Source organism: Motacilla alba, chromosome 5 (assembly GCF_015832195.1).
Source record: "Motacilla alba alba isolate MOTALB_02 chromosome 5, Motacilla_alba_V1.0_pri, whole genome shotgun sequence".
NCBI classification, from domain to species: Eukaryota; Metazoa; Chordata; class Aves; order Passeriformes; family Motacillidae; genus Motacilla; species Motacilla alba.
In genome coordinates, this window is record NC_052020.1 from 6,250,260 (window position 1) to 6,276,728 (window position 26,469).

Sequence of the window (26,469 nt, forward strand, 5' to 3'; positions counted from 1 at the left end):
AGTGCTATCTTTCCTAATCTCTCCTCATTAGGCTGTTGGCACCACTCTGGGAGATATCAGAGATGGCTTTGAGAGAATAAATGTTAAGGGCAGGATGGTGCAGATTTGAGATGGGGAAGCACAATTTTGGTAACAAAAACTACACTGCATAATCTTGACATCAAGTATTCTTTCTGGTAAGTCTGCAACATCATCTGGCAGGGAGAACAGAAGTACATTATTCCAAGAAAGTGAGATACAGTGCCACTGTTCTGCTCACAACAGCACTATAAGGAAACTATTTTATGGCTGTCCATAGTCAAATATAAAATACACGAGTAGAACCTGGAAATCTTACCCAGTGCAATCAATGAAAAACAAAATACTGAAAACCACCCGTTTCCTACAGCCATTTAAAGATATTATGAGCAAGACAAAGAGTACTAGAAACTATAAAAGTAGGGCATAAAAAGATATTTGAAATTGTTTCATTTGCAACCCTGCACCCTTTTATTTTTTTTTCCTAGGGTAACATATGTTATCATACTCCAGGGCTTCAGTTTAAAACAAAGAAGCAAAAACTGAAAACTGCACAATGTTTATTTTGTTGCCTTAGCTCTACAAGGCACACCAGAAAGCCAAAAACTCCACAAGGAAATTATAGTGTAAGATAACATGGAGAGCTGAGAGGAACAGCAAGCACGATGTAGGCTGAAATGAATCCTCGCTTGTATTTGCTAGAGTAAAGTAAGGTGTATTGAGAGAGGCCTTGCTGCTATGTTTTCTTTCTTCCCCTGACAAAAATAATGAAGGTGATCTTCTTCACACTTATGGAATTATAAAGAATTGGTCTGGCTGGTGTCTTAGAATATTTAATCCCTTTACATCAGCAAAGGGATTCGCTTGCAGAGAAAGCATGCAGCAGAGTGAATGCTGTAATCTTATTCTTTAAAAACATGGTTAGCACAGAAATTGTCCATTTTACTCAGGAGGATGCAATTACATTTCGGCTTTCACGTAAAGCTGCTTCATGAAATTGAAAGCTGCACATGAACAGAAACAGAACAGCAGGGAAAAAACAAAGACTGTGGCTGGCTATGGATCATTTCTCCTTTTCCACATGGTTTGAGGGAAAAATAGCTGGCTGCACTGGGTGAAGGCAATCTGCCATAAGCAGGCTGGTACCAGTCTGCTGACCTAATGGCAACAAGGAGTCTGGACTGAAGTGCTCGGACTCCTGGGAAAAGCAGGTAATCCAACCCCTCATGTCTGTGAGTAAAGACTTTATGAGCTGCACAAGAGAAAAAATAAACAACCACGGGAACAAAAAAAACAACCACAGCAAAAAAAAAAAAAACCCAACAAAACAACAAAAGATACAGAGAAATTGGAAGACATCTGAGGTCTCAAGGGAGAAAGAAGAATCTTGTTAGCCAACCCTAATCCAGATGCTGGGACTAAAATAGAGAAGTCCCACTCAGCGCTTGCTCTGCCAAAGCCTTCGAGAGACAGCAACACAAACTGCCAGGAAGGCTTTAACTGAACAGGTTCCTGTAAGGAAATGCTGGTGTCTTCATTTGGTTCAGGAATGCTAATGAGAAAAATAAACTTTCTGAGAGAGTCAAGGAGAATTTAAAAGGTGAGTCGCTGTTCCTTCCTCCCAGCTGGATATGGCAATGGGAGGAAACTCATACAGAAGGAGGTATCAGGCATTTGCTTCAGGGTGCTCTCTTTCCAAGATGACAGTCTTTGGTTCAATGAAGACAGTTCCACTTTTATCAGCAAAACCAAAAAGCCCCAAAACACTCTGAAAAAAGCAAGTTTTCTGGCCATGCTAGAACAGGAGCTATCATGAAAGTCCTCCAAATTTCAAATAATCGGAAAAATACTTCTCATACATCTCTGCGTGCATGATAATGAACAAAAGGAAAGTCTAAATTCAGATACAAACTGTAAATGTAACTTTCAGGTCAGAAACTCTCAGCTTAAGAAATTACACTCTGATAATGTAAGGCTACAGTAAGTTAATTAAAATTTATTAATCAATGTTGGTTTCAATGTGAAAAGCAGAAAATCCACTCAGAAGAGACTGTTTCTACATTCCCACGAATATGGCTTATGTTGTGAGAAATGAGTGTAAATCTTGACTTGTTAATTATCAAGGTCTTTACTGTGTAGTTTTAGATACTTTGATCAAAGGTTAAAATCTCCTGTGAGAGACAGATGAGCATTTGGAAAAACACGGTGATCATATTTAATTATAATTTCTCCTTGTTTTCTGAGTATAAAGTTGTTGGACAGAACAAAAAGTTCAAAGATCTTTTTGATGGATATCTTAAAAATGTCTAGTTGCTATCAATAATGAGATTAAATTTCTGTACGCTTGATATTTGGCATGTCTGCCAAGGAAGAGCAAAGATATTACCAATAACGTCTTTGTTATGTGATGTAGAGAAATTTAAGTCACCACTGACAGTTCAGTAAAGAGAATTACCAATAAAAAATCATATCACATATTCCTTAGTTTGCTCACATCTGCACTTTGATAAAGTATACACTGAGAAGTAGACATACCTGTCTGGTTTAATCATTTTCCATTTTTGGAGTAAAGGTGAAAAAAGAGAAAGTGTGAAAAGTTAAGTCCACTGTGTGATTCAAAGAAAGAACTGTAAAGGTTTCATCTTCTAATCCCTTGGTTCTATGCAACACCGCAGTGCTGAAGTGAGCCCACAATTTACAGCGGGAACTTAGGATGTAGAGAACAAGATGAGATCCACCTTGAACTAAAATCCCCAGACCCCGCACAGAGAAACAAATCCCAGAACTGACTGCTACCACGCACTGAAATACCCCAAACACAGGCACCCCCACAGATCCCTTTGCTTTTACCCAACTTTGGGAGTAAAGGCTGTTTTACAGTGTGGAAAAAGTCACCACTTTCTTCACAAGGAATTTGGTGGGAGCTGCACTGGATATTGAATGACCCGAGATAGGCTGCATTTGGGAAAATTAGGACAACCTTTTATGTTTTTTCTGAACTTAATACACATTCAACAGCAAGGCACGCTTATTCACTCAAGAAAAATATTTTAAATCAAAAGAAAGTTTTGCTAAACTAAACCACTTTTAAGACATCAATGTAAAATGCTTTTGCACGATTTTCATTTGAGACAAAAATGCATTCTCACTTCAATTCTTTTCTTTTTTGGTTAGATCCCCTTCTATTGAATAGAAAACTGCATTTACTTTCCCTATATGTTGTGTTGATTATATTTTGCCCCATTTTTCCATGTAATCACACTCAATTTCTATTTGAAGAAGCCAGAAAACCTGGCTACAAAACCAACAATTTTTCCACAGTCATAACATCATTCTCTTTTAGAAAAGCTTATGAAACCTATTTCTTTTAGCTTTTTCTCACAGGAAATGCTTACAAATCATTGTTTTGTAAGATTATTTTTCTTTCTTTTCTTCTGGAGACTCTTCAACTCGTCTGTATCTGAAATTGCAGTATCCAAAACTTTTGTTAGATGAAGCATCGGCAATTTCAAATCAGAACAATTACGTTCTTTGTCTTTCATGCAATATTCCTCACCATAAACTGCAGAGTCACATTTGTCTCTTTTTGCAATGGCTTCACATTGTCAACTCACTCTGTTTGCTTCTCCCCAGAAGCCTAAGTTTGTGTTCCAAACCCTGTTCCAGCCAGCACAAGTCCAGAGTGGATTATGCATTCTTCACCTTTTATTTTCAAGTATGGGGGAAAGAGGCCACTGGCTTTCACACAAAATCCATGGAGTCAGGCACACACCTCAGCAAAATTCAAACTAGCTCTGTTACTGACCAAGGGGACTGCTGGCATCAACCCACTCCCAGCAGCTCTGCAGAGACAGCCCTAGGGAATACTGGGACCAGCACCCCACTTTACATTTCCCCTCTTTCCTCCAGACTCCAAGGTGGGCTCCACCAGCCACCTGGAATACTGTTCAGAATCCTCTCCCAAAGGCAGGCACTGTTCCAAAATCAAAATCCATAATAGCCAAAACAGCAGGATTTCAGTAAAACAGCACCTCACAAAGATCACATTGGAAAAGGTGAGGCCAGGAGTAATTTCATCACAGAAAACATTTTTTCCCACAGGTTCTGGCTCAGAGAACAACTTATAGATGAGGCCTGTGCCCTCTGCCTTGCTAAAGCAACCTTAACTCTTCTGGCTGCAGAGATATTCCTGGGTTGAAAAGAGCTGAAAATCTCAGCGCCTAAAGAAGAATGAGCTCTGAAAGCTAGCAGCAGCTGACATAGGCTGGAGAACATTTCTGTGACAGCTTCAATATTTAGCCAGAAAAGTATGGAACATTAATCTCAATTTCCTATGTAGTGTTTTGGTGTGGACTTTAGTTCCTGGAGTAATTAATGGCAAGAGAAGCCCTTCTCACATGGTGAACTAGGTGCTTACCTAGTTTCTTAGCAAGCAATTAATGTATTCCAGAAAGTAATCGTTTGTGAGAATTTATTTTTAACATAAGTTCTGCTGTAACATGAAAGTTCAACTGCTACCGATTGTCAGTTTTCCCTAGATTTAGGCAACAATGTATTTTGGGAGTATGACTCAGGAAAACATTCACATGACCAAGTAAAGCAGGTGGCCAGGACCGACCACACAGCATCAGCTTCATCAGAACATCCTCAGAGAAGGAAAAATAGCTCCTAGCTGTTTGGGGAGGTGATCACAGGGTGGGAAAAAAACTATTCTAAGGGATAGGTTATAATTATTACAACAAATAAAGCAGTCTTGCAATGTCCTTTGCCTCAGCATCACAAAGAGATACATTTCTAAAAAACACGATTCTGCTGATGGAAGTGTTTATATTGTGTTGGAAAAACTCATTTACACAAGGGACTCAGTCACAAGTTTAAATTATGCCTCTGCCAAAGAAACAGCTTACCTGCTTCTCCCTCAAAAGTATCTCACACAGCAGCACAGCTCATTTATTCCCCCAGTGTTTCAACTGCAATAGGGCAGAGGAGCTGTTTGCTAGTCTGTTGGGAAGGGAGATGCCCAAGATCCCATACAACTCTCCCTGTCCTGTGCTGATTGATGCCCGGCTCTGGGTGCTGTGGCTGCACAAGAACAGGAGGCTGGCACACATGGCACCGAGGTACCACCAGTTACAGTGTGGCCAAAGCACCCTGTTCCCCTGGGATTCCTTCCTCTCCTCCTTCACCTGGATAAGAGGGACTTGTTATTGTTCCCCTGGGATTCCTTCCTCTCCTCCTTCACCTGGATAAGAGGGACTTGTTATTGTTCCCCTGGGATTCCTTCCTCTCCTCCTTCACCTGGATAAGAGGGATTTGTTATTCCTGTCATTCCCTTGCCCAGAAACAAGGCTGTGCCCAAGTCAGCTGTTATAAAAGCTGGGCAGTTTCAAGGTAAGGTTTTCATCCTTAGCCAGAGATTTAAGGAATGGATTCTGCCTCAGGATCCTCACACCAGCATTCCAGGACCCCTCCAGGGGCAGCCCTGGTTCACACTGGGAAGCACCAGCCTTTAGGGACATGGGTTGTTCCCTTTAACTAAAACCAGAAGTGTTCTGGCAATTGAAACAGTGTGCATGCATGTGCTGCAACTCTGATTTGAATTCCTGCTTGTGGCGAAAGGGATTTTTAGCCCAGAACAGACACCATTTCTACATTTCCTACTCAAGAATGCCTTGCAGAAAGCATATTCTTGATGCAGTTAACTGACTATTTTTAACCAAAACTGCCTTCTGGATGGACTCCAGTTTATTTGATTATATGTTAATCAGAACTAAAGATAGATCTAAAAGGAATAAAAATTTTCATCCTTCCACAAGGAGACTTGTGGATTTGTTTCACTTGCAAGCAGATCCCATCTGACCTGTCACTTAATTTAGAAAGTTTTCTAGATTTAGCTGTCTTTCAAAGAAGTCCATGACTACAGAAACACTAGTGATATCTCTAAGTTACAAAGCATTAATTTACCATGAATCAAAAATGAGGGTTTTTTCCTTGGGTAGTAAGAATTTGGTTTGGGCTGTGGTTTGGTTTGGTTTGGTATTTTTCCTTTTTTAGGTTAAGGTTCTGTTATCTCTTCAAGTTCAAGGATAAGGGACCATATCCTCCTCACTCAAAGTCACTTCCTTAGCATTCTCTTAAAAATTCATCACAAAACTGCCAAACTTTTTTTTTTTCTTTCTTTTGGTTAGGAAATGTCAATTTATAGCTGCAAGCAGCTCAGTGGAAATACATTAACAGAGCTTTCCTGCAGTCCACATTATGACTGAGCTCAGATATTTACTTATATGAACTATACTACTCAGTGAGATTGTCAATAAGAGTTAATTAAATAAAAGTTCTACTAGACAGTGTGATAACAATTTTCAGGCTATATTTTTTTTTTCTGCACTTGATTCTGCTTTTTGAGCTAGGGAAAAATGGTTTAGAGGTAATAACATTTACTTTATTCAGTGGCTTTAAGAAATGATGAGCATGGTTCAGGTTTTATACAGAGTCCTGACTACTGGCTAGGCTCTCACAACATTTTTCTGGGCAAGCTACTTTCAGTGACAGGTATTGCATCATCATTCCACCTTGCAGAAAATGGGCTCTATATTTTGTTCATTTACAAATTCTCAAATGATATTAACTTGGGTGTTTTTTTTTACTTATTGGCTGCCAGTGCATAAAATGCAGGACCAGCTCCTATTGTTCCATCAGCATGTTAATATAAATAACAAATTTCAGGGTGAGTTAAGACACCCCATTCTCAGGAGGTTCTTTTCTGACATCAAACTTTCGCCTTCCTTGAGAATTTGGATATTCCAGCACATGAGGGGAGGATAGTAGGAAGAGTGCCTCATACTTAGCATGATGACTCCATCAACTTTCATAGGACTATCTTCAGCATTCAGGTCCGAAGTTCAATTTTGATTTATTAGTGTAGCAGGCTATCTATGGCTCCCCTTGGAAGCAGAAAGGTGCTTCAATGGTTCTTGTGTGTTTATTTGAAGAACAGAGAGCTGGTGTTCAGGGATGGAAAGCCAGATAAAATTGCAGAATCCGAAGGGGAGATAAAAACCACCAACTGCAGAGACAAGACTTTCAATCCATGTGAGCAGTCAATAACAAAAACCACAAACCACAGACTTGGGAATTCAACAATTCTCCTCAAGCTCAATTCACTCTCAAGGCTGAATTATTCAGTACACTTCTTTTTGTTCTCCCAGCAGAGTTTGCAAAAGCTGTCAAGGAAGAGATTGTCAAATTAGAAGGCAAATCAGAAGAGATGTGTTTTCCTCCCTCTTTCTCAAGTTTTAAGGAAGCTTCCTTAAGATAGATTAAAATTGCATGTGACATGCTACAGCACCCAGAGTACTCTCTATTAACAATGTGAATTGTATAAAGATCAAGAAAAAAATGGTAATCTGTTATAAAGAGGTCATGAAAGTGGTCCATCATACCAAAGAGCTTGTGTTCATGTTGAGCTGTTTACTGTCTTCAGTGCAGTGTCTCCTCCTTTGAGCTTGCAACTTTTCCTCAGGCAGTAAAGTTTAGTCCAATGGCAGCATGGGGAAAAGAACAACTGAACAAAAAAAAAAAAAGGAACCATAAAAAAATCCTACTGATGAGCTGCACTCTTGTTTTTGCTCATAACTGCCATTCAGACAACTCATTCTTTATCCACACCCCTTCAGCTCACTCTGTAAAACGTATCTGAGTCCCAGTTGTACCAGGACACTGGCTGTCAGATGTACACTCCTAATCCTCTGGTACAGCACAGCTTCTAGTGACACTTGATGGCATCTCAGACGTTTGACACACTTTTCCTCTGCTCAGGAGGCACACTTGGCTCTTCCTTCAGGACCTGCTGTGAGAAAGCTCCCTACCATCACTCAGAAAACCCCAGAATGACGTTTTACTTGTTCTGACATGGGAACAGCTCACAGGCCTCCTGCAGAGGAAAGTACAAAGATCGGTACTATCCTAGCATTTAACACTGGGTTCATGCATTAGGTTTTAAGAGTCTGAGCACACGTCAAGAAATGACATGTGAGTTCAAATAAAAAGCCCTAAGATTTTATAAAAACCATAAGGAAAATACACTACTATCCCTTCTTTCATCAGAGTATGTAATTCTGATCTCAAAATCTTCAAATGACTCCATTATACTCAAGGACAGCTATTTTTTTCATGTTAACATCATCAAAGTGATGATACCACCTTCCCTTTAGGTAACACTAACTTGTTTCCATGTGACCACTAGAAGTCAATGATGAGGGAAAGCCCATATGGGGGACATACCTATTTTCTAACTAACCTCCTCTTAAAAGCATTCCTAAAACCTTCTGTGAAGACTAACTAACTCATCTCAAGAATGACACTGCTCAGAAAACATCATCTCAAAAAAACCCCAAAAAACCCAGTTATAGTTATTCAGATTTCCATTCTCTTGTATGTTTACCTAAGCATTTTCTACTTTTCAGCAGCAGCAGAAGATATATCCATTAAAAACAGAAGGGTGACTGCATGTATATAAAAGGGGTAGTGAGGCAGAAAGTCTGGCACAGCCAATAACAGAAACATTTTTGATAGATGTATTAATCCTTGGGCCTACAACGGCATTTCCCATCTCCAGCCTGGACTACAGCTGACTGCCTTTGGTGAAATGGCCTCCTTTAACCACAGCAATGTTCTCCTTGTTTTCAGCCATTTTGTCCTTCTATTTAACTACAAACTTTGAATTCTTGGGGTGAAAAAAAAAAGTCTTGCTTGATGCGTTCCATTAGTGACTTAGTTGTTCTACACGCTTTCTCGATTTCCTGAAACAACCCTGGCCTCCCTTCCTCCCTTTTTTAAAGAAAAAGGTACTCCCATGATGAGCTGTGCCCAGACGGGCAAATATAAGTCAATCAATTACAAATACTCAACACAAATACTTGATAAGTTCTGGTTGCAGCATTGCCATAACAAAAATTCTGATGCAAACTGCCTTACTTGCTTCCAGAAATGCATTTGCTTCACGAATGCCTCAGCTTTGAAGGTGACTTCATTGCCAGCAATCCTTGTGATGCTGCCAGAACACTGGGGAAAAGCTTTATTTCAAGAAAAGAAAGACGAACGTGTCAATTGATGATGACAGAACTGTTGTAGGTCAAACAGTTAAACTCATTCTGACTCCACGTGTAGCAGGCTTGGGGATTTTTTTTCTGAGTACACTGTGTTGTGTGAGGGCAGCTTGAGCTAAACAGAAAAAAAAAAATAGACTTACTGTGTCAGTCCAGATTGTAACTCTCAGGGTAAGGTTAATAAGAGCATCCCACTGCATCATTCAGTGACCTTCTAGGACCAAAGTTAATTAGTGCAGCATTCATTAGGGATCTCAAATGTAACATGGTCCCCTTGACTGGGGGAATCTGCTGCTGACACAGGAGCAAACCAGGAGCGCCTGCAAGAAGACAAACGTGCAATCAATGATAACAAAATGGCAGAGAGGCAAGATCAGGAAGGAAATGTTACCCTGGCTTTGAGACACAGCTGATTACATTTACTGCTGTTATCTCCAGAGACATGGGCATTTGCTCACACAGTGCACTTAGAGCTCAGAGCTTTGGAGAATAGATGCCTTTGTTTACAAGCAGTGATGTCCAAATAGTTTCTCTCCTCCACCAGACTGAAAAATTTCCATCTCCAAGCACCTCTATTACAAACATCTCAGCACCTTCAAATTGCTGCTATTCAAAAAAATGAAGCAAGGTTTTTGTTACAGGAGAAGGATAAAGAAATTACAGCTTGATGACCAGGCTGTCCAGAGCTCACTCTGCAGCAAGCCTGAATCCCAAGCTAGCAATGCGGTCCCAGAGGATAAAAACCACACTCTGGCATTAATATCACTTTGCAGTTGATATATTTGTCTGTCCTGGAGAGAGGTCAAGCTATAGAACAGCACAGCTGTCTTGGTCAATGCCAAACTGCCAAATTATAGCTAAATAATATGAAAAATATCAAAATTATAGGCAAATTGTATACAGTGATTCAAAATCTGGTCACACACGATCACTGGGCTTTGTATACAAATATGTCTGATAGCTTTGACAGCTTTGAGAGTTTACACACATATGAATAATCTGATAGCCCTCTTGAACCTGTTTTTCCCTAAAAGACATTCTGGTGCCTCTAGGTCTACGAAGTTCCATAAAATTTGCCCCTTCTTCACTGCACTGGGTTAAGCAGCAGGACTGCTGGAGCCTGATCCTAAGTTTCAGAGGAAGAGTTGTGACTGACAGTATCTGTTATGAATTGTCTTTCTCCCTGCATGCTTGGAGAAACAAACAAATGACATTGGTTTTTCCAGCACCAAGATGAGCATCTGCGCAGCATTTATTGAGACTAGCAGAGAGTTTCACACGGTTAGATGTCAAAACCTGTAACTGACGCCACCAAAATCTCTGGCCCTCAAAAATATGATTACAATGGTAACAACTGTAACAGCTACACACTATTTTATTATCTATTATTAGTTCGTAACAAGGACAAGCCAGGCTGAGCGAGTCGCCTGATTACTGGTGGAATTATGCCTGGCTTATACAATCATGTTTTACAGATATCATTTTTGTATTAAAAAAGGGGGGGGGGGGGGGCGAGGGGGGAATGCCTTTCAGACCTAAGCAATGTTGCCAAAGCATTAGGAGGCAAGTTATATTAGTAAACAACTTTTCTTATTAATACCCTCTCCTTTCCCGAACAGTCTCATTTCGATGATACACTTTTTTCTTTAAGAAGAAAAAGTGTCTACTAGAAGATGATGCTATTTCTAGAACCGTTATCAGCAGTCTTTAAACAGGAGGCTGAACATCCACACCAGTCTGAACTTCCTGAGCTTACCGTGGCCTTTGATATTTGCCTGAAGTATTACAAAAGGGAGAGAGAGAGAAAAAAAAAATGAAGTTAAATGGAGCAGCCAGTTCTCAGCTTTTCCCCTCATGACACCCACCAGCCTCCCAGCCTACAAACCCAGAAAGCGAAGCAGCACCTTACGAATCTCCTACTTGTCAGGATAAACATGCCTAATGGCAGACATCTCCTCAGCCCCCTCCTCCTCCGCCAAGGCTCTCCTGCCCTCCCCTCCGGCTGCGGCTGGGTCTCAGGTGCCCGAGCTTTCTCAGCCGCGCTTTAACTCTTTTTAACCCGTCAATATGAACCCGCTGAATGAAGATCGCCGCTCCGCCCGGGCTACACCTCTAACACTTTCCCCTCCCGACTGCGAGGGCGCGCGTTCCGGATAGCGAGGCGTCCGCAGTCCGCCAGCCGAGCGACGGGGCTCGCTCCAGAGCCGGAGCGGGCACCGAGCCGCAAGGGCGCCCGGCCCGGGACGAGCCGGCGGAGGCCGGGCCTGCCCGCCATGGGGAGGCGGGCGACGGGGCGCTGTCCGTCAGGACCCGCGCCCAGCTCCGCGCTCCGCCAGCCCCGGCGCCGCCTCTGAAGTTTCCCGCGAGCAGCGTGTGCGCCCGGGGCCGCGGGCCGGTCCTGCCCCCGGGGCGGAGAGGGGCGCGGCGGCGCCCGCCCGCTCCCCCGCCGGCAGCGCTGCGCCAGCGCGGCTGGGCGGCCGCGGCGCCGGCGCTCCCCGCCCTCGCGTTCAACTGGTGGGACCCCCGTGCGCCCCCGGCCGCGGCACCGCGGGGAGCGGCGGGCGGCCCGGCCCGGCCCGGCCCGGCTCGGCCCGGCGGGGCGGGCGCCGCCGGCTGAGGAGGATGCGGGCGGCGGCGCGGCGGCCGCAGGCGGGCGGCGGGCAGCGGCGCGGCGCCTGACCGCAGGGCTCCGCTCCGCTCCCGAGGATGCTGCGGGGCGATGCCCGGCGACAGGGAGGACGAGATCTGCCAGAAAGCGCTGCAGCTGCTGGCCGAGCTGTGCTCCGTCGGGGCGGTGGAGAACGAGAACTGCCGGGATTTCATCTACTACCTGCGGGACAGAGCCCGGCCCCGCCTCAGCGACTCAGGTACGGCCGCCGCCCTCGGGGGCGCGGGCAGCGGCGGCCTCCCTCCGGCCCCGGCTGCGGGAGGAGGGCGAGCTCCCCCGAGCATCCCCGGGCGGCCGGGAGCCGCGGGGAGAGGCCTGCCGGCGCGGCGGGGGCTGCCCGGCAGCGGGCGGCCGCGCAGGGATGGAGGCGGCGGGGGGATGCTCCGGGGCCGCGGGGCCGGGCGGGTTTGCCCGGCCCGGCCGGGGGAGGACGCCGCTCGGGGCTCGGTGCCGCCAGGCTCGGTTTTGGCGGCCGGCGCTGGGGGAGATGCGAGCCCGAGCCCGCAGCGCTCCCCGAGCCCGCGGCGGGTGCGGCAGCGCGGGGGGCGGGAGCGCAACTTTGCGCGGGCGCTGCCGCCCGGAGCGGGTCGGAGCCGCCCTGGCCGGCGCCGCTCTGCTGCAGTGCCGGAGGCTCGGGCTGCCCCGCCGCTCCCTCCCGGCGCTCCGGGTGAAGCGGCCAGGCGCTTCGCAGCTCGGTTTGACTGGAACGCGGCTTAACGCAACTCCCCGGTTCCGTGAGACGAGCTAACAAGAGTGCCCCTCGCTTTCCTGTAGCAGATGTGGGGGTGTGGGTCTGGCAGGATGTACGCTGGGTCGGTTTCTGTGTGTTTGTCAGGGTTATGGCTTCCACATCGTGGCATAACACTCTTACTTAAAAACTTTAACTTAAGGAAGCTTTCTCATAAGGAAGCTGAGCTCCGGCTGCACAAAAGCTGAAAAGACTGAGGATTTGTCTCTGGATGCAAGGGAAGGGCAAATTGCAGTTTAGATTAGGAGCTTATTATGTTTATTTTTACATCATCAAGTTGAGGTCGCTCAGTATGGGGAGAAATTTAGTGAGTTAAGACAGAAGTTGATAAACGTTTGCAGTACTGTGAAGCCTTGCTGTTAGATCAGCAAGTCATCACAGCACAGTGTTCATTGCTTCATTATTCTCTGAAATAAATCAGTCCATTTAGCACAGGGCAGTCTAATGACACTCTTTTCTGTAATTTAGTAGCCTGAAGTAACACTCAGAGTGCAACTTCCTGAGAAATCCTTGGATATGCTGGAGGCCTGGAGAAAACAAGTAAAACTAAATAAAAAAATACTCGAGGGAGGAAAAAGATGCGCTGTCACAATAAATGAATGAGGAATTTTCCATCATTCAGTTTGCTTGTATCCAAAGCTATTTGCAGCCATTCTGGCTTTTCACTACTTAAAATATTCAAATTGGAGTGATTCATGCAATGTGTGATAGGGTTTCTTTAAAAGTAGACAAATTTAATTGTTTGGTTCATATAGGCAGATTTAATTACTTTGTTCATATAAGCAGTAATTTTAGGACAAGACACCTGTGATTTTCTGTAATTTTCATTTACTAAAGGATCAGTCATGTATTTGTATATCAGGTCATGATTCCAAAGCCGCCTGCTTAGATCAGTGCTCGCTTTGGATACGAAACTACTTGAAATGCATATGGAGACTTTAACCTCCGCCACTTGGATAACAGCTTTTCAGATTTCTTTCAGAAGCTACCTGCTTTTTTTTTTTTATTTTTTTCATCAGCCCCAGGCAAAAAGAATACCTGGCATCTGTTTGGGAGTGATTTTGAAAATACGGTGTGCTCAGTAAAAATTTATCACCTCTACCTAAAAATGAAAAAAAAAAAAAGAGGAAAAAAAAGTGTGTTTATTTCTACCTGTTTTGCTTGAGCTGTTATTACACAACAGCCTTCCGGTGTTGTTGTGAACCTGCTCGATTACACAGAGCAGCAGTCCCTAACCTTCGCCAGCCAGTGTGCAACAACACTGAGCAATTATGCTGCAGGCAGCATCTTCCCATTGGCCTCAATCTGAACGTCTTTATTTTTTCGCAGCTGCAGCCAGTCTCAGAGGGTCTAGCAGGCAACATGCTACCCACAAACCCTGACTTGGAAAATAGTTCTGTGAGGTGGTCATGTTGGGAATTTGTTAATTCACCTAATCTCATATTTCTTTCATTAGAATGTGTTTCTTACCCCAGTATGGCTGTCCACGTGGTTTGCTTAGCCGGTCCTTAGTTGTGGTGCTGTGGGCTGTAAGAAGGCTGTGGACATGACTTCCAAAATGAAGCAATACGACTCACAGTGAAAGGGCAGCAAATACACTGACCAAACCCAGCTTGCTTCATGGAGTGAGTTTCATTGACTTAACAAGGGCAAAATGGCCTTAAAAACTCCTAAGAGCTGATCCATTCCCTTTCCAGCCGCTAGAGGCCTGAATGGGGATGTGGAGAAAAGCGGTGCTGAAGGACAGCGTCTCCTCAGCAGAGCTGGGCAAAGGATGAAGCTGTCCTTGCTCCAGCTTCCTGCCCCCGAGCTCTGAAGGTGATGTCCCTGAGTCAGACTGAGTAACTGGCTCTTAGGCCACCCAAAACAGCAATCTAAAAAGATCTACAGCATCAGAAAAGTGTATGATTAAGTAGCTGATGAGGTACGTGACTAGGTATTGTGCAGGAATTAGAGCATGGCGACATGCTTTGAAAAGTGTTTCTGAAATGAAGCAGACACTTGCCTAAATCCATGGTGGCTACAGACAATTCTGCAGCACCTTTGGCTGAAGCTGTTCATGGATGTTGGCTCTGTCCCCTGTCAGGACTTGTTGGAAAAACCCAGACCTAACTGGGGGAGGGAGGGAGGGAGCTGAGAGGCTGCTGAGCCTGGTGCCAGCGTCTGTGTCCAAGCTCAGCCTCCCGGCGCCCCTCAGCCCCAGCACGGAGCAGCCAGATCCCTGGAGATCCACTCCTCTCTTGCCTGACGTCTGATGCACTTGGCTGTGTGACTCAGGCCAGGAGGGGACTGCATGCTTGTGGTGTGTGCCACATCTCTATTTTTCAGTTTTCAGGCGGTTTTCCCCTGTTGTGGGGAGCGCTGCACGTGCTTCGAGCATGAGTTTAAGGGCTAATGAGATCTGGGTTTAACATGCTGGTCCACTGGATTTCAAGGGTGACACAAGTGAGTCAGATTTTAAAGCTTTTCAGAAAACTAAAAATGCAAATTAGGCATTTAGTGAAAAAATCTTCAATTAGTTCAATAAGAGTTATATGTCAGAGCAACCTTGAAAATCCCCAAAAGGCATCCTTAAGCATTTAGATACCTTAATAAGCTGACTCGTTTTCTGTTCCATTGAAAAATGTCAATAATATTTCTGTATCACTGAAGGGCTTCATGAGGGTAAATTGCAAAGTCTGAACACATCGGGTATGTAATACATTCATAAAGAAGAGTCAGATGGGCCTCTCAAAGATATTCAAGTAAATACAACATTTGTCATGTGGGCATTTGAAAACAATCACTCAAGATCATGGAATATCACCCCATGATACATGATAAAGCAAATATTGTAGAGCAGGAATGAGCAGAAGAATTCCTTGAATGTGTCAAAAAGGAGAAATCCAGTAAACGAAAACAACAACAACAAAATAATGAAAGCAGAAAATCTTGATAGAGAGACTGACCATTAGAAGAAGAATTAGGAAAAAAAAGACATTTATGAAATAAGGGTTCTGACAAAGTCCAGGCCACTAGTCATAGTGAATTTTTCATTAATTCTGTAGTAGAAAAAATATATAAATATAAATAAAAAGTAAAGTGTTCTGTTGCTTTGGTTGTACATCTTGAGGATGAGCCATCAAGGTCTTATAATACTCTTAATTACGTTTTTTAAAATTGACTAAGAGATACTAAAACAGAATACATGATGAATATTGTGAACATAGTGATGGCATAAAGTGTTCTACAGGTCATGAGTATGAGATAATTATTTCACAGTGACAGAAAGCCAGATTTTGATGGAGGTAAAGATAGTTGACAGACAAGAAATCAAAAAATCTGGGAGTGGAAATGGGATGGATATTGAAGACAAAATGTATGAAAAACTACAGTTTTGGTCTTGCAGTAGAATTTAAGCATTTTATGAATCAGTAGTTTACTTTTTAATGTCTACTTTCAGCTTCAGGACAGAGAAAAGCACAAAGAAAAGAAAGCCAAAGAGGCATAACCGTGGCCTCCCAGCCCTCTGGTGGAATGTGAGAGCCCAGGTTTTCTGTGGAGAGGGTTGTTCCAGTAGACTGCTCATTCCCTAGAAAACTAATACTTGCAATTAAATTGCACGTCAGAAAGTTTCCCTTTAATTCAGAACTGAGTTTAAAAACAAAACCTGTCTTCAGAAAGTAGTTTGGTTCCTTAAAAAGGTATTTTAAATTTTTTATACCCTAAATTGCTTCCTGATTTATTCCCACCTCACCCCCAAATTTTCCAGGAGCATAACAAGCTGTGGAGTTTCGTCAAGACATTAAATACATCTAGATTTATCTAGATAAAATCAAAGAGCATTTGCAAGTTTTAAAGACATGAAAAACATTTGAGTGGGTGAAATAACTTCCAGTACGTTTTAACATTTTATTTTCCTCACTGTGAGCTGTTGCTCTCCATGTTTTTAAATTTTCTTTTCCTGATAGTATTCAATGTGTCCCCCTAGTGCAAGACTTTGAAGGATGGAGGACAAGTGTAAATCATATTTCCTCTCTTGAGGTCAAATGAATGAGCACGTCTGAGGCCCAAGTTCCTTTGGGTTTTGAGAACCAAAGTGCTCTTTCAAGAGTTGAAAAAAAATACAGGGATGTTATGTATTTAAGACTAAAAATAGGTATTCATTTTCTCTTTTGGAAAGTCAGGAACGAGTCTGAAGAAGGTAAAAACAATTACTTCCTGTTGCTTGAATTCTAAAATGCTCTGCTAGTTTAATTCCCTCTAAACAAAGAGGCTCTCAGAGATTTTCCTGTCACACTGTAGGAGTTTAATATTGGTTTTCTCCTTGGAAATCTGTTTTAAACAGATAGCTTAATTTTGAAACAAATTGTAGAAAAGAGCAAATCATGTTCAAAGTAAAGGGACTACCTGTGTGCTTAATAATGACTTGAAACTATAATTAAGGTAAATCAGTTAAAATAAAAGTAAAGATTTTAATTTATTGTAACCGCATAAAACATTTTCCTGGAATGCATTTTTGTACTTTTGCATCTAACCTAAAGAATTATAGGTGTTTAAGTTATGACTTACTCTTCAGAACCAGAGAAAAGGACGACTACAAAGATTTTCCTCATGATAAAACCGAGCTTTGATCAGGCTGGAACACAGTCATGTTAAATACTCTTCAGATATGAAAGAGCCCTGCTCTACTGAGATCACTTTCTATTTTCCAGACGTGCAGAGCAGCTGCACTTTACCTTCAGAACCAAACATCAGGAGGTTTTCTGTAGTCCCTGTGACCAAACCTCACTCCACTGCTGTCCCACAGCTGCTCCTGAACGCTGTGGGAAGCAGAAATGTTTCAAGCCTATGAGAAAAAGGCAAGAGGAAGGTGGTTTCCAGCCCTTTTTGGCCTCTGCATCCAGATTCAGTGCAGGTGTGGAAAGTAGGGGCTGCCGTTTCCATTTTGGTTTTAGTCCTCACTTATATGGGGATTTCACCAAATGTTTGTTGTTTACGGTCTGCCTTATACCCTGAAACTACAACAGCGTGTAACACTGTGTTAAAGTAGATGGCAACTACACCTCTTTGTATTTAACAGAAAAAGTTGTGTTTACTCAAATATGACATTATATATAAAAATGTGTTTACTCATATACGACACATATATAAAAATGTGTTTACTCGTATACAACCCGTAAATAAAAACAATACTTATTTCCTGAAGTCATTGCAAGCCCATTTGTGAGGTAATACTGCAAGTTAGAATAACATGCTAACTGAATCAGGAATCAGTTATCTCTGCAGCCACACAGTTTATGCCAGTCTCTTCCAAGCGTGCAGTGAACGTTAAGGAAAACGGGTTATTTTCAACTGTGAGTAACAAAAATATCCCTCACTGAAAACAGCCTGAAGAGTAATGACCTTGGAAAATTAGGATGCCTAGATAGCATACAGTCTGTCTTACACCTGAATTCTTGTCCCAAGTGCCAGTTTTGCTGATGAAGAGCAATAGGTTATCTTAGCCCTTGTACATACAAACTAGTTTTGCCACTAAATCTTGATCGTTGCATTTGTCACAGCTCCTCCTATTTCAGTGGGGTTTGCAGATTTCTCCTAGATGGGGGGAGGGGGAAATAATTTTCTAATTATGCTTTCCTTGGAGTTACCCAAAATCTTTGTACAGGCCACAGTTTACATTTGTCACCAAAAGCTCTGATTGCTTAAGCAGAGGTGCTGCTGTAAGAGATTTATGGGTTATTAATTCCTAAAAAACCCATCAACTTTTGTTACAATAATGACATTTTTAGAATTTTATTATGGTAGAATACTGGAATTTTAGGTATTTGTGTGATCCACACATTTAGTGACCCAAGTACAAATGATCAGCCACATGTTGCCCCAGATAGTTTTCTGGAAAATTCCTTTCCAAACTAATTTGTGTGAGTTTAATTACACTGACAATTCAGAGACCTAGAAATGTAAGTCCAAAATTATTGCTGTCATAACAGCAGATCTGCTTAAACTCAGTCTCGAGGCTGTGCAGCTTTGATGTGCAATATGTAAAGGCTGAGCACAAGCAGCAATTTATGTATTTTTGTTTAAAACCACATTTCTAGGGTTTAGCTCTTCCCCCACTGAAAAGAATGATCATTGTTGATGTAGTGCAAAGCTGTACTTAAGAACATTGCACTGGACATTTTTTTGCTATATTTTGTCATTCATTTAAGCTCTTCTGTGGCTTTATTTAGACCAAAGAGATAAAGAGAGATTATTTTGACCTAAAGCTTTATGTCTCTTTCATATTGCTAACAAAATTTTAGTCCAAGGGATAAAAATTTAGAATAATTAATTACAGATGCTGTCAGCTGCAACTGCAGTTTTTAAAGTTCATCATTTTACAAGATCAATCTTTTTTTGCATGCCTTGTAGTATTGTTAAGTAGGGAGTACTTGATCCATTTATTTGGAGAGTACAGAAATAAAGTGTTGTGCATAGCAGGTGGTGGTTTGCACATTTCTTACATTTGCTATTGTGGTCACAGTGGGTATTGTGTGGCTTAAGCTGCTCAAGGCGTTCAGCTGCCTCTCTTTTTTTTGGATTTAGGCATTCATTAGCCCAGTGAGATCAGTTTGTGTTCCTTTGGCTGGCGTGAACACTGCAGGATTTGATCCTGTGCATCTCCCAAGGTTAGCTGGAATTCAGAAATGCCGGAGATGAAGTCAAAACTGGCATGTGTGTGCGTGTATGTTTTAAGCTAATTTACAGTTGATATGTGTCTGCCAAAGCTAAAGGTTGGAAGAGTCTGTAATCTGTCAGAAAAAGCTTCCAGATTATTGCTGTAAATCCACCATGCTGACAAAAAAAAAAAAAAAAAAAAAGTCAGGCACTAATGATTTTGGAGTTAAAACTTTCAAAAGGCTTTTTCAAAAACCTTCCAGATTTCTTTTTAAAATAAGAATAATGAGGATTTGAAATAGGATAATTCCTGCCAGGCTACTTTCTGACTTTCTTTTTGTTCCTGTTGAGTTTCAAATGCACACAAGAAGAAAGCCTTGCTGACTTCGCTTGGATATAAGTTTCTTCAGTTCATTGCATGTTCATCAGGGAGTTTGTTTGGAATATCCTAATTCTATCTTGCAGTCTGTGAAACTCCCTGAATATTTCCTTTCCAGGTGTGATGGACCTTTCCTGTGTGTATACAAAACACTTAATATTTATCTTTGAAAATTTCTTCTGGCAAACCAGTCTTCATCACTCCCATCCAGGTTACTTTGTGCCTGGTTTCTCCATCCCTGTTCTAAATCATTTGTGTATACACACCAGTGTTCCATGTGTTCCCTTGGGGTGTTCCCACTCTTTTTCTCAAACAGCATCTCATTTTTTTTACTGCCCTATTTTTAATCTCTTTAATTCTTCTCTGTTTTCGTTGTCTGACTTCAGCAATATAGTTTGTTTTTCTTCTCACATTTAGTGAAATTTCAGAATGCAGTGAGAGTTTCAGTAGCTGTGTAATCAGTCAGTACATAAAGTTTGACCCATCTTACACACTTTTTGTCTCACTGGGCATCTGTCTGCAGCTATATAAAATTCCTTTAGAGCTCCTTTTTAAAACTTTCTGCTTCTTTTGTTGTTTGCAGGAGGTTCATGGCTATGGAGTTCGTGGTTTCACCAGTACAGATTAAGGCATTCCAAAAGCTGTTTCTCACATCTATCCAATTTTATAAATAATTGCAACTTGTAATTCCGTACAAATTATCCCACTATTACAGAAGGGAATGCACAATGCAAATTAGGAAATGATCAATGAGACCAACAGTCTTATGATCTTCTGTTTCCATTTGTAGCAGATGTTTTACCCATTTAAAAGAGGAGTTTGTTTTTTTCCCCCTGGAGAAGTGAAATGGATGAGATTGATGCCTAGTTATTCCATCTCTTTTTGGGAAGCCTACCCTGAATAGGCTGATCTCAAGTGTTCATTATGCTAAGTTCTCTCTGCACAGCAGAAAGGAAAAGTGAGTTTCCTGAGCCTGGCTGCAGGGAAATGCAGCAGGTATTGAGTTGTTCTCGCTGAGTGCTCTCCTATTCCCTCTAGTAGGGCTGGTGTAGGATATGTGTAGCTGTGGCATTACCTGCTGTAAAGAGATTTTAGGTCCATTAGCAACTAAATACAAGAGAAAACAGATCTGGTATTGCTTCAAAAATATGTAAAACTCTAAAGAGAAAATTCTCTTATCAGTACAATTCTGGTTTTTTTTAAGCTATACCAGTTTACTCGGGGTAATACAAGACACAAATCCAAACCAGTTGCTCAAATTTTGTTTTCTTCTGAGGTTGTGCTCTCTCCTGCAGTAGATCATGCATCAAGAAAGGGTATTATTTCTCCAGATGCCACTAAGGCATTCATGATAACAAAAGTCTAATGTAAACTTTTCTTCCTTTTTGTTTTTGTTTTAAGTTGACAAACATTAAAGACGACTAATGAGTTAAAAAAACCCAAAAACACAGAGGTGAGAAATTAGGCTTAGCAGGTAAACAGAAGGTGAGGGGCTGGCCCAGTTTTGTCCATTTGTTGTTTTTTTTCTAAGTTCAGGGGTGTTTCACAAACAAGGAGTGGGGAAACCTCGAGGTGCAGCAGGCATGGGCATGGTGCCTGTCATCTGTTCTGCTCAGGAGATGGACTTGAGGAGCAGAAGAGGCAGCCAAGGCCTCTGAAGAGAGAGATAAATCTCATATTCCTAAGGGAACAAAGAGCACCAAGCAGACTTGCTGTCACCTGGAAATTAGAGTTAGCAGAGTTGAAGCCTGGGGTTCTGAGGACCTGCCAGTGGTGACATAGTGGACAGGACAGGCTGTGGATATACTGTGTTATGCCTCTGTTGTACAAATTTCTATTTCTGTTTTATATTACACTAAAACTTGCCTTTTTTTGTCCTGATTTTTGAAGTTTTTGAGCTTCTTTGTGGAGTTTGATGTAGGAAAAAAATTGATAAAGCAGATCTTGTCCAAATTACTTGTCTGCCTTGGGGTCCTCTCACTGTTTTTTTTTTTGTTGGCTGGTGGGGTTTTTGTGGGTTCAGTAGCTTTCTAAGGCAGCCTGAGGAATCAGGATTTGCTGCTGACGTTTGGGCTGTGGCTAATGAGGAAAGAGAAGGCTTGGCCATTGTGGCTTCCCCTATTCTGGAAAAGGTGTCACCTTGACTCTTCCCTGTGCAGCAGCATCACTCTTCCTGCCAGCTTCTCTTAGCTGCAGAAGGTGTAACATTTTTATATCTGCTCTCATTCTCAAGTTAATGTCTTGTTCCTGCCTACCTTATTCGTTCTGTACCTGTCTCTTGTTCTGTTGTCATTGTGTTATAAAGAGCAAATTGACTAGTCAAGATGATTTCTTTCCTGCTGCTGCTAGGAGCCAGTGATGATAAAATAGCTAAAAGCAGTTCCCAAAATAGCAGTGCACAGGTATAGGTTTGCCAGAGAGATTGGAAGGTGATTACTCTATAGGTCCTTCTGTAGTGTTACAAGTCAGACCCAGCACTGTGAACAAAAACTGCTCTTTGTTCCTTTGATGGATTTTTCTTCCTTTTTTTTCTCCTTTTCTTGGGAGCTGGAAACCAGAACAGACCTTAATTGCAACAGGACCAGCAGCATCTTCAGCCACTTCAACTTTTCTTTCCTTCCCAGATTAAGGGGAAGCAGTTTTTCACCTCAGGAACATCCAAAATTCAGTCTCGGGATTCACTTCTTATCCTGAAGGCTCAGCGCATTGAGAGATGAAGCAGTAATTTTGTTAAAATGGAAGGCTTGGAATCTAACATTTTTTGGTCATTTGGCAGCTTTCCCTCCCTTTTTTCTGCACCCCTCTCTGTGTGGAAGATTTACAGTGGTAGTTGTTGCCATGGCACTAAGCAGGACGAGGTGTCTACTCCAGTCTCAAAACTGGATGTTTACGGCCGTATCATGAAAAATTATCCCTTCTGACAACTTGGGGTTGTTTACACAGAATTAACACACCACTCCTCTTCTTCCAAAGTGGAGAGAGGCTCTTCAGGTCATTCCTTGTGTGTCAAGACAAATGTGAGCTTCAGCAGTGCTGGAAAAGCCTCAGAATCAGCTCTGTCCTTCCACTCCCTCGTTAGCTGTTCAAATGAACAACCGCTTCACGCCCTGCCGAGCAGCTGATTGGCCTTGGAGGGAAGAAGCATCTGAAGCAGTATTAATGTTTCATTCAAAATCATGAGAGCCAGGGAGGAGGGGAATTAGGGAATTCAAAACCCCAAATCAGGACTGCCTTTTATTTCACCAGGTCCTGTTCTCTTTGAGCAGCATGCCAAATTTTCTCCTGCACTGGATTTCCTCTCAGGATGGTCTTGCTGCCTTTGTGAGGTGTTTTGCCAAGGGTAAATTTAACAGCTCTCTTCCCTTTGCTTTTCTTTCTCCATTGTCTGCTTCTTTCCCCCATCCCTGTTGACATTATCTGCTATGACATATGCTGTACAGGGGATGGAGAGGCAAAGAAACTGTGCAGTCCCTCCATCCTCTTCTCTTTTCCTTTCTCAAGTCTTCACTGCTGCATCAAGGCCAGTGAAAAATCCCTTTTTATTTTCTCACCAAGCACAGCAGATCAGAAAGCTGAAAAATCAGTGCCTTAAAATGCTATCTCAAAGATATGTGAGCAAACTGGCTGTGATAAAACAATCAGTAAAGGAGTGTAGTGGGTTCCATGACAGCAAGAACAGCCAGCTGCATCTGGGAAATATGTAAGTCCTTGGACTCCAGCTGTATAAAACTTCCCAAGCTGTAAAAGAAGAGCAATTCATTCTCTTTTGTGGCAGTCCCAGTGGTTTGAGACGTAGTTGGCAACTAATAATTGCAATCATGGAGTCACTGACATTAAAAGAAACATCACCTCACAGTGGGTATTCACATAAGATCTTGGATTCCTTGTACGTAGTATAGCACGTGCTGGGGCTGTTAAATTTGCAGATGTCACTCTAATAAATAAAAATAGTTTTATTAGGACAGGAATAGAAAAAACATTAGATACAGAAGTGTTGCATAACCAGCCTTGAGGAGCAGGGAAGCTCCCCTTCTGCAGCATTCAAGAAGTACTGTTCCCAGTAAATGACAGCAAATAGATCCTAAATCCCTAGGTCATCCTGAGATAAATATTAATACCACTGTTTTCAAAAACTCAAATATTGCTTATTCTTTTACCTGTTAGCCTCTGGAAAAAAAAAATAAGGGGAAAAAGCAAGCTTTGACAGAGTATTTCCTGACTCAGCAGTTGAATGGGAGGAACGATGCTGACGCACTTGGTTCAAGGTAATGGAAGGACTTCACCCCAGCTGAGGAGAGCTATGAACACACAAAACAGCACAGGAGGTGCCTGCCTGAAAATCCTGCTAATCAAGTATTACTCAACAATCCGTTAATACAAATGTGTTTGACTCAGGGATGTTTTTTAGAGACAGGAGTCATGCTGTAGTTGACTGCCATAGATTACTGGTTGGAGACTGTGAAAACGAAGGCTGTTTTTTTGGAATTGTGCATTTGAGATGTGATCTTGTAGAAATCTGTCAGTGTTGGTTTTCCCTACCCTTTCAGCTGCTTCTTTCAGTAGTGATGTGCAGTAAAAATTCCATCTAATGCCCTGTCTGTAATCAGCAGAGAAAGCAGGGCATGTCTCAAGTGTGATGTCAGTAAAGCGTTGAGCAGAAAACAGCCTAAAAACAGCCAAGAGAAAACTGTAGGCCCAAGGATTTAGGTGGAAAGTAGCCAGCCTGAATATGGCTCACTCTATTTTCATAGCAAACGCAAAATAAGAGCCTGGGCTTTGCTGGGGCCTCTCAGCACTTTACTCTTATAAATAATAAACAGAATACATTTTCCTCCTGTGTGGGTTAGCAAATAGAAATGTGCCTCTGTTATCAGCAAGGAAGCCATAATTGAGAGGCAGTGATTTTGTGGGATGCACATTCAAATGGGACTAAATAAAAGCATGAGGAGGATTTCAAAACTTCTATTTCTGTGCTGGGTTTCACATGTTCAGCCATGGAATTTATTCATGATACCTTTTTGCAAGCTTGGATTTACATTCTCAGACTCAAATCATGCCACTCACTACAGCCCGTATCTGACACAGCAACAGCTCTAACAGGGTAACTTCAGGTAATCTTTTGCATATCCCAGCGTTTTGCTGTTTACTGCCCCATTTTCAGCATAATTTCAGACTTCTGAGTGTTTGCTTTCATGGCCTGGCTTGGATTGCAAATACACATCTTGGTGTGACACCATTTGAGACTGAAACTGAAAGGAATATGGTCATGGTAATCCTGTTCACATTATTGTAGCAAATGTAGAAATGCAGAATAAAACATCTTTTTCTTGGAGAGGGACACGTTTCTAATATGCCCCATTTCCAGTTCCCCTTCACATTTGGGATTAAAGAGTGTCTTTTTACTGGCTCTATTTACTTGTTCTTAAGGATATCTATTTGTTTATTCATTTCATTGTGCCTCAATGGATGTTGTGCTCACGTTTAGGAAACTTACAGAATTAATTACCCACCCCTTACATGAACGTCCTCTAGAGAAATTACAGTGGGTAACTCTACTCAACAACCCACTAACAGCATAACTTTCACAAGTCTGGAGGTTTGGAACATGCAGTTCCCGGAAGTGCTTGGTCTTTTTCCCTTCTTCTTTTTTGTCAGTTTTTTTCTTAATGAATGTAATGTCATGCCTACAAGTGAAAAGTTCTTAACATTCACATTTAGTCATTCTAAAAATTATCCTTTTTTTCCTATAATCATCTGCGTCAGCCCAATGGTGGGAATTGTTTTGATTTTAAGGACATAGGATCACAAGGACTTCCTGAGAAAAGGATGTGTACAAGCACCTGAGTCTAAAGAAAATATTTAAAGTACTGTTCATGTAATTCAGTTTTAGGTATTTTTTTCCCTAATATACTCAAGCTATCAGACGAGTGATTTTATTTTCTTCTTTCAACCTCATTTCTTTATTTATTTTGAGGGGCCATGTAGAACCAAGAGAAGAAGTAGATATTGGTAGGTGCCTTATCTACCTGTGTTGGATGACAAAGAAAAAAGTACCAAGTTCTCAAAAATTATACTAAAATCATTCCACTGAAGTGGCTGAAAAGTTAGTAAATCCCATCAGTGTATTCCAGCTAGCAAGAAAAGTGGGGTGTAGCTGTCCCTGGAGAAATGAGAACCCCCATTTTTAGAGACCAGAAGATGAAAAAACGGTGGCTATACATTTACCATCCACTGTGTTTGTTTTTCCCTTAGAAGTAGCAGAACTTTTTAAGTTCTTCAAAGCCAAGGAAAACCCTAGATTTGAGAGCAATCCAGCTGAGCAAGTCTTGGAGGAGGAGAGAAGACATGAAAGCTCAGTGTTTCCACTTCTGTTCTCTTAAGTCTCCCACAGCAGGGGTGTTCTGGGTTTTAGGAACAAAGGGCTGACACCAACATCTTCCTTGTAATTCTGGGAGGGAGATGAGGAGAGCAGTGGTTCTCCCCTTGGGATACGCCCAAGGAAGAGCAGCCAGGAGTCTGCAGGAAGAAGGTTTCAGGGCTGATGGTCCCTTCTCTACATCCCATTTGTTTGTGTGCATCCACCTGGAGAGCCTGGTGCGTGCATCATGTGAAAAGTGTATCACTGATTATAATTGAACTCATCTTAAAAAACCTGTGCCATACCCTGTGATTATAATTTCTCTCTCTGGTAAGGTTGTTTATCTTCTCTTTCTTGTTTATTGCTTGAGTGAAGCTAGCACATTTGAAATTCTGTTTTAGAAGTAGGATACTGTGCAACTGGTGGTATTTCACTGCAGAATAACCCCCAGAGGGATTTGTAATCCCCTGGTACTATCATCCAATAGTGAGCCAAATTGAATAATGAGCTCGGTGCTATGAATTCAGCCTCATACTCAGCCTCATTCTGCAT

The 26,469-nt window shown here is 42.1% G+C and overlaps 1 protein-coding gene and 1 long non-coding RNA gene across 6 annotated transcripts in view; one reads left to right on the forward strand and one right to left on the reverse strand.

Annotated features, from left to right (window-relative positions):
* Window positions 1–1,956: 1,956 nt before the first annotated feature.
* Window positions 1,957–11,105, reverse strand: LOC119701539. 3 transcript variants are annotated; one of them, XR_005257088.1, is made up of 5 exons: window positions 11,030–11,105; window positions 9,269–10,900; window positions 8,995–9,092; window positions 7,461–7,582; window positions 1,957–7,241 (listed from the first exon to the last, which is right to left on the reverse strand). It is a non-coding gene; the product is annotated as an uncharacterized LOC119701539 (long non-coding RNA). The 3 variants fall into 3 exon arrangements; XR_005257087.1 differs by lacking the exon at window positions 11,030–11,105 and having other exon boundaries at window positions 9,269–9,445; window positions 10,726–10,856; XR_005257089.1 differs by lacking the exons at window positions 8,995–9,092; window positions 11,030–11,105 and having other exon boundaries at window positions 9,269–10,958.
* A 596-nt stretch (window positions 11,106–11,701) lies between these two features.
* The window catches only part of SYT9 (synaptotagmin 9), a 66,869-nt gene continuing 52,101 nt past the window's right edge, over window positions 11,702–26,469 (forward strand). For all 3 annotated transcript variants that reach the window (XR_005257086.1, XM_038138310.1, XM_038138311.1), the window contains exon 1: window positions 11,702–11,992. Coding sequence is in view for 2 of the 3 variants with exons in the window: in XM_038138310.1 (XP_037994238.1) it covers window positions 11,845–11,992 (148 nt within the window). In the remaining variant the exon portion in view is untranslated. The remainder of the gene's footprint in view (window positions 11,993–26,469) is intronic.